We start from the raw sequence: 13,695 nt of genomic DNA, 5'->3' as shown, positions 1-13,695 counted from the left end.
CAAAAATAATGACCATCCCTGTAGATTTCACACACTTTCAAGCAGCACTGTATTTATCCACATATTTATCTGCCATCTCAGTTTATTTGCAATTTAACTGTCTACCTTGCTGTAACCCCAGACTGTATTCCAGACTGTTCATTTTGAACAATAATTGATGTAGCTAAATAGTTTTCAGTTGGCTAGCAACCAACATTAGTTTTTCTTTCCAATGCAATTATCTACTCAAATAGGTGTTCTGAACAACCATATTGATGGACAGTCGTAGGTTTGCTCAGTTTTGTAAGATTCACGCATCTACTATTATCATCATGAAACATTAACTTAATGAAAATGTGGGGGATGTAAGCTTGGTCGGCAGTGTGCGTGGCTACCATTTCTAGCTTTGCCTCCTCAAAGGCCTTCTTTTCTTCCTCCAACCGCTGCCGGGCCTCCTCCTCTGTCTGCTTCCTCTGCAACTCCTGTCTCTCCTTCTCTAGCTCCTCAAATGTCAGCTTCAGCTTGCCTGGAGTGACCTGCTCCTTCTCATTGGGTTGAGCCTCCTCTTCCTGCTTAGGAATCGACAGATAGGGCTATTAGATATGCAGCTACTATTTGAGCTTTACTGTAATTTTACCTTGGGTTGTAAAGAGAGGGATTATTCCAGATATCTTTAGTTAATTTTAATTAAGTATGATATTAAGTCATTTTCTGCTTTCTGGAGCATTACAACCACCCAAAAAAGCAAAAACAACCAAACAATCAGGGTTAATAATGAGAAATAATTTAGGCCAGTGATCATTGTAGTCTTACATAACATTTTCTCTGAACAGATAATAAAATTGACGACAAAAAGGACATTGGTTCATGAAAATAAACTCCAAAACAAAATAAATATTAAAAGTGAAAGATGAAGACAGGTGAATGGGGGCTGGACCCAAAATGCACGACTAAGACAAACAAAGGTGTGATAAAGTCCCATCAGGGCTTTAATAAGGGATTGTCCAATGAGCGTAGTCAAAAACAAGCAAAGTTCATACACAGTAAATCCAGCCAAAACCAAAGTACAGTACTGAGGGAGAAGGCAGTATCGAAATCGGTACACCATGCAAAAAGTCCAGTAACCAGAAAAGCTTTCAGTGGGGCAGTAGTGCAGACGGATGGTAGGCTCAGAGTTGAAGGCGGTGCAAGAGTCAAGACCAAAGTCTGCTCCGCAGGGCAAAAGTACAAAGACAGCAGGCAAAAGTTTGTGGTACAGGCAGGCAGTGGTCAACAAAACAGAAGTCAATAACTTTGGTCAGTAAACAGGCTTGGATCGTAACAGGTAGACAATGGCTTGGAAAACCGCTCAAAAGTGCACTGATAAAAAGAAGGCAACAATTTCGCCATGACGTGAACATTGAGCTTATGTGCAGGTGTAGACAGGTGCAGACAATTAGCTTGAGAGCAGCATGTGAATGGAAATCAGGTGTGGACAAGTTAACAAGATAATTAGTAATCGTTAGTAATAAACCTATCCTGACCCAGCGTTAGTAAATAAGTAAATGACATGCACAAGAAACATAAGGTAAACATAAACACATGGTTAGAATGTTAGTAGTACCCAATCCTGATCTAACGTTAGTAGATTAGTAAGAAGATATGGGAAAATTAAACAATTAGGGAAGTGTGAGCGACATCAAGGGAGAGAGAGAAAGCATGAATGCAAGGTTTGCGGAAAGACACAAAAAAGTGTATGCTAAACAATGAACGGAACAACATAACATAAAACAAACAAGTCATGACATAACTACTGTGACACGAATAAACTATATAACGTGACATGACTAGACTAAAAAATTTATCGTAACATGACATGAAAATGAAACGTAACAAGAAATAAAACAAAAACGTGGCAAGACTAGACTAACAGAATACATGACATGACAATAAAATAACTAAGACAATAACTAAACATGAAACATGACGTGACAAGCTTAAAACACGACAGGACCCCCCCCCCCAGAATAATTGTACTAATTTGGGGTTCACTGTACTCAATGAGTAGTACAGAATAAGACTGGGAGCGACCCAGGAATGCCCATCAGGGCCATAACCCTCCCAGTCAACCAGGTATTGCACAACACGGCCCCTTTTACGAATGTTCAACAGTTTCTTCACAGTGAAAGTAGGGTGGTTATCAATGATGCAGGGGGGAGGGGGCAGACGGAGTCACCTGGTTTGTAGGCCGCGGCTGGTGTGCGGTGGCGATCAGCAAAGCACCGATTACGGTCTGCCGTGCGTAATAGCACGGCCTTGGCGTCCCTCCAAATCTTTCTGCATCGTTTCATGTGGGTGGTGAGGGAGGGAACAGCATCTCAGCTTCCTGGTCAGGAAACAGTGGGGGTTGGTAGCCCAGGGAGATCTTGAAAGGAGACTTTCCGGTGGCGGCGCAGGGCAGGCTGTTGTGCGCGTACTCAACCCAGGTGAGCATCTTGCTCCATGAGGCAGGATTCTTGGCAGAGACAGAATGTAACGCGGCTCCAAAATCCTGGTTGGCCCTCTCAGTTTGCCTATTGGACCGAGGGCCAGGCAGAAAGCTTTCCACACTTGTGAAATGAATTGTGGGCCACGGTCAGATACGATGTCTGAGGGGATTCCATGTATGCGGAATACTTCTTTGATAAGTACATCCGCAGTCTCTTGGGCGGTGGGTAATCTGGGCAGGGATAAAGTGGGCCGCCTTAGAGAGAAGTCCGGTAACAAAGTCCACCTTGATGTGGCTCCAGGGTCGGCCGGGCACAGGCAGAGGTTGGAGTAGTCCAGTAGGGGCTTGGTAGGGGTTTCTGGTGCAGGTGGTGCAAGCCTTGATGAAGCGCCTGGTGTCAGGGACCATGCAGCTCCACCAAAACTTCCACTTAAGCACCGCCAAGATGCGGGTAAAGCCGGGATGGCAGGACGGGGGAGACGAATGAGCCCATTGAAGCACCTGTGTCCGAGCAACTGAGGGGACGTAGAGGCATGTTCCGGGGTTGGACCTGGGATCGGGCTCCTCCCATAGAGCCCTCTGGATCACCACCTCAATCTTCCGGAGGCGGCAGTGCAGGAAACAGGGAGGATATTTTCAGGCGCCACTCGCTCAGAGGAGGTGTCGAATTGTGGGGACAGGGCGTCTGGCTTGACGTTCTTAGAACCCAGGCAGTAGGTGAGCTTGAAGTTAAATCTTCCAAAGAACAGTACCCATCTAGCTTGGCGTGAGTTAAGTCTTTTGCCCATTTGGAATTATGCCAAGTTCTTATGGTCGGTCCAGGCGATGAAAGGTTTCTCGGATCCCTCCAGCCAATGTCTCCATTCCTCCAGAGCCAGTTTGACTGCGAGGAGTTCTCGGTTCCCCACGTCGTAATTCCTCTCTTCTGATGAGAGCTTCTTGGAGAGGAACACGTAAGGGTGCAGCCGATTGTCGGAAGAAGAAACTTGGCTGTAAGATCTAATGAATCTATGGTAGAAGTTGGCGAATCCCAAGAAGCGTTGGAGTTGTTTCCTAGAGGAAGGCGTGGGCCAGTCAGTGACCGCCTGAATATTCTTGGGATCCACCCTGATCTGTCCCTTCTCCAGAATAAAACCAAGGAACTCAACAGTGTCTGTGTGGAAGACACACTTATCTGCCTTGACAAACAATTTGTTCTCCAAAAATCTCTGAAGGACTTGTGTGACATGAGTCTCATGCTCCTTGACATTGGTGGAGTAGATCAGGATGTCGTCAAGGTAAACAAATATGCGTCGGCCCAGTAAGTTCCGAAGAGCATCATTGACTAACGCCTGGAACACAGCGGGTGCGTTACTGAGGCCGAATGGCATGAACAGGTACTCAATGTGTCCGAGGGAGGTATTCAAGGCGGTCTTCCACTCTTCACCCTCTCGAATACGAACCAGGTGGTAGGCATTGCGTAGGTCTAACTTGGTGAAGATGGTGGCATTGTGTAGAGGATGAAAGGCGGAGTCCATCAATGGCAGAGGGTATTTTTTCTTGACAGTAATGTTGTTAAGCCAATGCAGGGATGCAATGAGTCATCCTTCTTCTGCACAAAGAAGAATCCGGCGCCCACGAGTGAGGAGGATGGGCAAATTAGTCCATTGGATAGGCATTCCCGGATGTATTTCTCCATGGCCTCCCTTTCAGGTCTGGAGACGTTGTAGAGCTTGAGGGGAGTGTGGAACCAGGTAGTAGCTCGATGGTGCAGTCGTAAGGTCAATGAGGGGGAAACATCTGTGCCTGGGTCTTGGAGAAGACCGTGGCCAAGGGGTGGGCACCTTCTCCAGGGAGGGCTTGGGGACTTGTGGTGGATTGGATGCACCCTCTGCTGGTGCAGGAGCGGATTGCAGGCCGGATTGGTGACACTCCAGGCTTGAATCTGGCTTGAACTCCAGTCGATGGTGGGGTTGTGTCTCTGGAGCCAGGGTAATCCCAAAATGAGCGGGTCATTCCAGATGACGCGGAACTGAATCATCTCATGATGGTTTCCAGAAAATATCAGCTGGATGGGTTTGGTGATGTGGGTCATGCAACAAAACGTCTTTCCACCCAACGACCGAGCATTCTCGGGGTGGGGCAGTGGGAGGGTGGGAATGTCCAGTTCTTTGACCATCACATCGTCGATGAGGTTTGCATCAGCTCAACCAACACGTTAACCTGGATCGTTCTGTCGGGAAGCATCAACATGGTGGTAAGGGTGGGACGATGGTTGTTCCCGGCAGACCTTTCATGTTTCTCAGGCGCTCTCACCTCAATGGTTGGGATGGATTTCTTGGACCGGAGGGTGCAGTGATCTTGGATGTGTCCCAGCTTCCCACAATAGAAACAGGAACGCTCTTCACTCTTCGACATCTCCGTTCCTCGGGTGAGATCTTCATACCCGCACAGGAAAGGGCCATGGGCTCTACTCCTTCAGCTTGCTCCTCCTCCGGTCGGGAACTTGACCCTCGCCTGGGATACGGCTGGCCAGGTTGGTCGCTGCCGCGAGAGTGCAGAAGTCGATCGAATGGTCCGCCGCGGTTTTCCTGCCTTGGTGAAGGGCAATCAGGCGCTGGGATGGCTCCGGGTCGCAGGATGCATGCTGGAAGACTTCACGGATCTCTTCAGCGAAGATTGGGTACCGGGGAGGGAATGAACCCCGGACCACACAGCTGTAGCCCAGTCCAAAGCTCTCCCCTTGAGTAGCCCCATCACGTAGCCGATCCGGTGGTCATCGCTGTTGTAGGTCTGTGGTTGCTGCCGGAACACAAAGTCACACTGGAGCAGGAACAGATTGCATCTCTCCGGTTCTCCGCTGAACCTCTCCGGGGGGGTTGTTATGGCTCCGGAATTGCTAGGTTCCCATGGGGTTGGTAGGTGGAGATGCGGGCGGGTTGGCCGGTTGTTCCACTGGGTGTGGCTGAACCGCAATGGCGAGTCTCCTCATTTCAGCACACAGCTCTCGAATCTCCCGATGAAGTTCGCAGATCCTTTGAGAGTGTTGCTGCACAATGGCGCCTTGTTGCTGGAGGGCATGGAACATGGCTGTTGAGTCAGCAGAGTCCATCATGGCGAAATTGTTCTGAGACGGGTGCGTGGGGGTTGGACCCAAAATGCACGACTGAGACAAACAGAGGTGTGATAAAGTCCCGTCAGGGCTTGAATAAGGGATTGTCCAATGTGCGTAGTCAAAAACAAGCAAAGTTCATACACAGTAAATCCAGCCAAAACCAAAGTACAGTACCGAGGGAGAAGGCAGTCTCGAAATCGGTACACCATGCAAAAAGTCCAGTAACCAGGACAGCTGTCAGTGGGGCAGTAGTGCAGACAGATGGTAGGCAGGCTCAGAGTCGAAGGCGGTGCAAGAGTCAAGACCGAAGTCCGCTCCGCAGGGCAAAAGCACAAAGACGGCAGGCAATAGTTTGTGGTACAGGCAGGCAGTGGTCAACAAAACAGAAGTCAATAACTTTGGTCAGTAAACAGGCTTGGATCGTAACAGGTAATGAATAGTTACAATAGATTGGAAAAACGTTCAAAAGTGCACTGATAAACAGGAGGCAGCAGTTTTGCCAAGACATGACGTGAACACTGAGCTTATATACAGGTGTAGACAGGTGCCAACAATTTGCTTCAGAGCAGCATGTGAATGGAAATAAGGTGTGGAGGACTGACAAGTTAACAAGATTAGTAATCATTACACTAGTGCAAATAACACACTAGTGGCACATGACCACTGTTACATTCTTTCAGGAGAACCCCGCATATTTTAGCATTCATGTCTTCTTATTTAATATATTTTTTGTTGAACTGTTTGTTTTATAATAATACATTTGTTCTCATTACTTAAGCCAACATCATGTTTGTTGACTAAAAATTCCAAAGAAAATCCTCAAAATTCTGAAACTCATGACTCTACTTTTAACAGGAAATGCCAAACTGGGGCTGCTCCTTACCTGTATTAACCTGGATCGCCTTTTGGCATCTCGGAAGGAACGCCTGTGCTCATCATACCGCTGCTTCTTCTCTTCCTCAGTCTTCTTCTTTTCCTCCTCTTCTCTGGCCCTTTCTATGTCCTCAAAGTTGATTTTGATCTTGCCTGGAGGTTTGGTTGGAACTACTTGCACAAGCAGGGAATCATCTTTTTCCTACATTGTGTTCAATCAAAAGCCACAGTTGAAAATAGAGAATCAAATAGAACAGAAAAGTAATATAAAGGTTTCAAAGGGAGAGTCTAAAATATAGTCTTGTGCAATGTCATGTATGATCCCTCCATTGTCTAATTGTAAATTATACAACAACAATAACAATAATAAAAATAAAATTATCTCAGTATCCGCCTATGACAGTAAAAAAACAATGACCCATTGCCTTAAAAAACATTATTTTTGTATTTATTTTGCACATGCCAGAGCAAGACAATAGTACAGTGCTTGAAGTGTACCAACTGACACTTCTGTGTTTTGCTCTTTGGAGTACCTTGACTTATTTTCAGCTCCTGTACTCTTTTCTGCCCCTGTCAGCACTTTAATTGGACTGGTACTCATGAGTAGGAAGGTGTGTGTTAAAGACAACACCTCTAGCTCAGAACTATTCTTCGGCCTCCTTGCATGTAGCCATGTTTGAGATCTCTCCACAGACTTTCAATAATATTGAAGTGGTGGCCATTACAGAACCTTCATCCATCTTTCCTGGAGGTACTTCATGGTTGATTTCGAGGTATGCTTTGGATCATTGTCTTGCTGGAATACCCAACTTCTCTTCAACTTCAATTTCTGGACTGACCTTTGAACATTAGCCTCTAGAATTTCTTGATATTTGGTGGAATCCATTCTTCCTTCCACTTGCACAATATTTCCTGTACCCCCAGCTGCCACACAAACCCAATGCATAATGGATCCACCTCTATGCTTCACAATTGGCAAGGTGTTCCTATCTACAAAGGCTTCACCCTTTAATCTCCTTCTTTGGTGGTGGCCAAATTATTTTTGTAGCGTTCTCCTTCTTGGTGGAAATATACCATTTTCATTCTGAAATCCTTGGACAACTGTTTAGAGGAGCCCATGGTCGTTAAGACCAGAAGTACTGCAGTTGGAAATTTAGAAGGCATGGAGTTACTTCAGAATAAAAAGTTCAACCCTGGAATTATACTCATTGACTCCTGACTCATTGAAGCCCTAACAAGTAAATCACATGGTTTTGGGCCTTGGTAATAATCTTTTTTTAAAGTAAGAAATAATAATCAAAAAGGGTTCCCAAACTTTTGCACAGGGCTTTTTTCTTTTTCCATTTAATCTGTAAAATCTGTATATATATCTTCTTTGTCACTTGTGGTACTGACATTATGTGACCATCAGTAAAGTGAAAAAAAAAGTATAGAAGTAAAGAAAATGCATCGTTTTATGTAGAAAAATACTAGACAAATAAATACAACATTTCCCCCCAAAAGTATTGGAACGGCATGGTCAATTCCATTATTTGTGCTATACACTGAAGACAATTGAGTTTGAGGTCAAAATATGTACATGAGATGAAGATCTGAATTTCAGCTTTTATTTCCTGGTATTTTTATCTAGATTTGTTAAACAACTTAGAACATATCACCTTTTTTATCAGACCACCCTATTTTTAGGTGAGCAAAAGTATTGGAAAAAGTATTGACAGGTGCTTCTTGTTGCCCAGATGTGTCCTGTTAGATTGATTTGTTAAACAAAATTAATTCTGAATGTCTACTCTTGGTTTTAACCTTGGGTTTTGCCTGTGAAGACTGCATTTGTGTTAGAAAAGATAAACCAACATGAAGACCAAACAGCAGTTTTAGTGAGAAAAGCAAGCCCAGCTTAGATAAATGGGGAAATCCATTGCACAAGCATTGGGGATGACTTCTACAACTTGGAATGTCCTGAAAAACAAAGAAACCGCTGTCATACCAAGGTCAACCAAAAAAAAACAATAGCTGTTGATGACAGAAACATTGTGAGAGTTGTGAAACCCCAAAAACATCAGTCAGTGACATCACAAACAATCTCCACAGGGCAGGAGTGAAGGTATCTCAATCAACCTTTCAAAGAAGACTTCGAGAACGGCAATATAGCAGCTATACCACAAGATGCAAACCACTCATCATTAGTAAGAATTGGAAGGCGGGATTATAATTTGCAAATAATTACATAGATGAGCCACAAATGTTCTGGAACAAAGTTTTATGGACTGATGAGACCAAAATTAACCTCTACCAAAGTGATGGAAAGTGTGGAGAAAGAAGGGATTTGCTCATGATCGAAAACATACAAGCTCATCTGTGAAGCATGGTGGAGGAAGTGACATGACTTCGCCTTGCATGGATGCTTCTGGAGTGGGCTCACAAATCCTTTGCAGCAGGATGAATTCAGAAGTCAACAAAAACATTATGTTTGCCAAATTACTGATAATTGTGTCCAAAATAATTTGGAGGGACTTCATCAGGCATCACAAAAGAAGAATGCAACAGTTTGGAGATGTCAATGGGTTGCAGGCTTGATGCAGATATTGCAAGCAAGGGATATGCTACCAAATATTAAGTACGATTAACTTTATTTACTGAAATACTCTCTGTTCCAATACTTTTTCTCACCTAAAAATTGGGTGGTCTGATTCCAAAGGCGCTATGTTCTAAGTAGTTTAACAGTGTAAATGTAGTTTGTGTAGTTTCTAGGTGTAAATACCAGGAAATAATAGCTGAAATTCTGAACTCTTGTCTAGTGTTCATCTTTTTATCTCAACCCCAAATGTATTCAGTTTATTGTAGAAACTATGCCATACATCTCACCATTTCACTTTTTGTCCCATTAATATTCCCCAGGGAGTGAAGATGAGCTGAAAAGAGTTCAGTATAATTCCATGTATAACCACAACAATATTACAGGACAATATTACTAATGCACTTGGGTCAGACCTGCATGTCCGTGCTCTTCTAATTACCTAAATGTGTTGACCAATGTTGGACGTGAATTTCTTTGAATGGTGCCATTTCAGTTTGAGTAAGCAGGCTTTTGATTGTTGGTCATAAGTAGTTTGTATCCATTCAGTAACTGTTTTGGGACTAGCTGAACATTTAAAACATAATAGGAGGTCATATGTGCGTGCATAAGTTATAAAAAAGGAAGTATCATGGGTGCTCTGTGAGCCGCTCTCTCAAAGCAGAGGGGCGGCAAAGTTATAACGTACCCTGTGCTCTCAGGCATGTTCCACTGCAGGTCTTTAAACTAACTTGTACCAACTGTAAAAATTCCAGAGGATGCTAAAAATAACCCATCCAGCCCTGGTGCTGATGATTATGTGAATAATCAGAGATGTCGGAAGGTACTGCAGCAGTTAGGTTTCAATCAAGGACAGTCCCCATGTGTCATTCCCAGTCTCAGGTTGGTTAGAAGCGACTTACCTCCTCAGCTTTCTTGGCCAGTTCTCTCTGGATCTTGGCCTTCTCGAGCGTGTCCTGAGTGGCCCGCCTTTTCCTCTCCTCCTCCGTCCTCTTCCTGTCCCCTTCCTGGCGCTGTTTCTCCATCTCTGCAAACTTTCCCTTCACACTGCCTGTCCGCCCAGATACACATTTCCCTGTCACTATTACTCGTCATTCGTTGACATGACCAGGCTGATGGTCACAGTTATAATACTGTCATACACACGCATGTTCACAGCTCACCCATCCCACCTGCTGCATTGTCCCCTTGGCCTACCTGTTATTTTTGGGACATATGATTTTGCAGGCATGACTGGCTTCTCCTCTTCCTCATCACTTGAGGCAAGTAGTTCCTTTATCTGTGCAGGATCAGACAGAGTGCACTGCGGTTATTTTTTATCTGGGAACATTTTTTTTGCGCTATTGTGCTCTGAGCAGCCATGCTGGTAAAACAATATGAACAAAGGACTAGGATTTCTTACAATGTTGTTATTCAGTAAAAACATTTCAAAATCTATCTTGGGATTGGTGCAACATAGACACTGAAAAGTTTTATTGCTATTTTCACAGACAAACAGTTCTCATTTTACGGTCCAACATGTATGATTTCAAAAAGCAAGTGACCATGCGCCTACACAACAAAAAAAAGTTGTTTAAGCAGGGAAGTGAACAAAAGCAGTAGTTGTGTGCACTCCTTCAGATTGTGCACTTTTTCAGATTATGTGCACGTCCAAAGCCTGGGTTTCTCCTGAAATGCTACAATATTGCACTCAAAGACAGGTTTTCCTCAGGTACAAGGGCTGTAAGGGCACAGAAAAACAATTTGCTTGCACAAAATTTTGGGTTGGGCACATGGCTTCTGGATTTCTATTCACCTAGATTTAGTTTTCTGTTGCTATTTTTGGCATTGATATGCCACCATAGCTGGCCAAGTTTGATACAGTAGCCTATTCCCTGAGGTAACTCTCGCAATATTTCAGTGATTTCAAACAACTGACGGTAGCTACAAACGTGTACTTTACAAGTAGTCTGTATTATTTCCAGCATCAAGTTGGCAAAGCTATATCCCGATTGTGCTATGTCATCTAATTTCAATTACAAATCTATTCTCAACTGTTGAGTGTTAATCAAGTTCAGATACTAGTTTAAGCTTAATTTTGACGCCAGGGGCCAAATGTATCAAGTCGCTCAATGTAACAAATTAGTATTAGTGTACACTCACTTTTAAGAATAAAAGTGATTCATCAAATTTCTTGACTTCAATTGTCTTGATTTTAAAAGACTCAACCTGACAGATATTTATGAGAGCTCCAGAGGTCTCAACTTCCATAAGAGTGGGCCTTGGAGCAGGGTCTTAATGCTTGCTGTTGGAGAGGCAATTTCAGATGGGCCTGGAAGCAGTGGAAGGAGTTCCTCTACAGGCAGAAGGGACGATATGGTGTTTTCTGCATTACTGGAAAACATTAGCCTACATTTAATTTTGTTTGTAATTATGTTTGTTTTTTTTTGTGATTATGCAGCAATAAAATAATTATTGAGAAGATACTCAACAATTTCAAGTGAACGTATGTGGAATAATTATTTAACAATTGAATACCATCTTTAATACGATCTGCAGTCTGAGTAATTCAGTGTCCTGACAGTCACCAACTCCACTGCACTGTTTTCTCCCAGGTTGTAGAGAACCTACCTCTGCCACTGCGCTTAGAGGTTTAGGCGTGGCACGTCCATCTGAATATAAAGTATATCTTCTAAAGTATAACCGATGTTCATCAGCAATATTTCAATATGAATCAAATGTGTCTTATGAATAAATAAATAATGTAGTGTACAAACCAGTGCCAGAAGTTCCTTTCTTGAAAGAGATTTCTTGAAGAGCCTGGGATCCAACGTTTATACCATTTATTTTCGCATTTGTCCAGGCAAAATTTTAATTTAGTTTTTAATTATTTCTTTTTTTTGGTTTCAACCTCTTCCACTAACATCACAATTTTCACCACAGTCCAATTTGGTTTTCTTTTTGTATCCATTTTGCTTAGCCGAACATTAGCCAATATTTTTATTTTACAGAACACAGAACACAGATTTCCCAAAAGCTCATTGGTTCTTCCTCTTTGTAATAAGACATCAATGTAATATTTTAGTTTCAGGCACCTGTGATTGTCACAAAGCACATTCAATAATTATTTTTGAGAATATTTCAAGACTCAAGAGAAAGTATGAGCTGCTTGATAAATATGTTTTAACGACCACTTTAAGCAATATGGTTGTATGGCTTAAATAATATAAGCATTTTAAAATCTTGACTGGACAGGGTCTTTAAATAAACAATACAACGTGACAATTAATTTATTTGATAACTGAACTAGTGTAGACTCAAGTGTCTTACAAGTTGATACAACTGCAAACACAAAATCCTTGGTGAATATTGCCTCTTAATATTCCAGACTGATGCATTTAACTGTTAATATCTGCAACATTTTCTCCTGGGGCTTGCTAGGATAATATCTCCCCAGCCAATTTGGGTTACCCTCACCACAGTTTCCCAAAATCCTGTGGGAAACACTGAAACCCATTTACTGCAGCCAAAATAAATGTAATTAAAATGCATTATTGCAGAATTCAAACCACTAAAGAACATTTATGCCTATCGTTAACATGTCACATCAATGTACAGTATATCACTTGCTTTTGACAGTAGGGTGCCTTAAGATTCACCAAATTTGGAGAATTGCTGTATTAAGGGATGACACTCAGCACGGCACAAGGTACACTGTATTAGAAACTGTCACAACTGTGCCATGCAGGACATTAATAGGATTATCAAAGTGAACCTGCTGCTTCCGGCGATTCCATTCTTTCTCCTTTAAATACTGCTCCCTCCTTTTCTTCTGTTCCTCTTCACTGCGCCTTTTACTACGATCTTCTCTTGCCCTCTGCATAGCCTCAAACTTACTTTTTGATTCGCCCTTTCCAAGCTTGGGCACATAGCTCCTCATAACAGGTTTGGAAGTGGAAAGGAGTTTCTTTATGTGAAATATCCACAGGCACACAAACATCGACAGAAAGGAAAGGACAGAAAAAGGAAGGTCAGAGAAATAATACAAAGTCATATCCAGGGTCAGAGTCTGACAAGACTCTGGAAGAGCCAAACATTTTATTGCACATTTTCAATCTTATCCAGGATTTTCTGGCATAAACAGATTTCCCTCAGCTATATGCTCAGCATCCCTAACCTGTGTTGGACCTAATCCTAATCTGTGTGTGTATAAGAAACTACATTAAACATCACAAAGGAAAAAGTAGTAAAGCCACATGGCCACTGAAATTCAGAATGGCTTATTTTAAGCTTTCTACTGACAAAACACCTATTCTAAAAGACAGTTGGGGCTCATACCTCTTGTTTTTGTGCCACGTCAGTCATAGCTGCTCTCTTCGGGCACTTGACTGGACCCCAAACTCTGAATGTGCTGCTTCAGAAGATACTTAAACAAAGAAAAGAAGGGTTATCCAACAGCAGCCAGTTGTCACAGTATCTGTGTATTCATATTAAACCTTTCCAGCAATGCAGATGAAAAAGCCCTGCAAATTTCAATGAGAGTGATAACGTAAGGCCTCCCTGCTGGAAAAAAACTGCTTTTGCTGGTAGCTGGTAACCAGCATTACGAGATAGAACTAGGTTTCTGAATCATGGTAGCTAGAAGTTGGTAGCTCATGAACAGCATGAGGTGGTAACTGATGACCAGCTAGAGCTAAGTTAGTGAAACATGGTAGCTGGTTGGAGGTAGCT

The 13,695-nt window shown here is 42.9% G+C and overlaps 1 protein-coding gene across 5 annotated transcripts in view; it reads right to left on the bottom strand.

Moving 5' to 3' along the window:
• The window catches only part of nexn (nexilin (F actin binding protein)), a 43,579-nt gene that overhangs the window by 16,480 nt on the left and 13,404 nt on the right, over window positions 1-13,695 (bottom strand). For 3 of the 5 annotated variants that reach the window (XM_061237298.1, XM_061237297.1, XM_061237299.1), the window contains exons 2-7: window positions 13,303-13,390; window positions 12,740-12,931; window positions 10,183-10,264; window positions 9,888-10,036; window positions 6,424-6,615; window positions 375-551 (exon numbers count right to left, since the gene is read on the bottom strand). In XM_061237298.1, the coding sequence (XP_061093282.1) occupies window positions 375-551; window positions 6,424-6,615; window positions 9,888-10,036; window positions 10,183-10,264; window positions 12,740-12,931; window positions 13,303-13,329 (819 nt within the window). In that variant the 5' untranslated portion in view covers window positions 13,330-13,390. The remainder of the gene's footprint in view (window positions 1-374; window positions 552-6,423; window positions 6,616-9,887; window positions 10,037-10,182; window positions 10,265-12,739; window positions 12,932-13,302; window positions 13,391-13,695) is intronic. The other 2 variants (XM_061237300.1, XM_061237301.1) reach the window with 2 other exon arrangements.

This window comes from Conger conger, chromosome 4, assembly GCF_963514075.1.
Source record: "Conger conger chromosome 4, fConCon1.1, whole genome shotgun sequence".
Classification (NCBI taxonomy): Eukaryota; Metazoa; Chordata; class Actinopteri; order Anguilliformes; family Congridae; genus Conger; species Conger conger.
The sequence above is the reverse complement of the archived record's forward strand: the minus strand, read 5'-3'. Positions and strand labels throughout refer to the sequence as shown.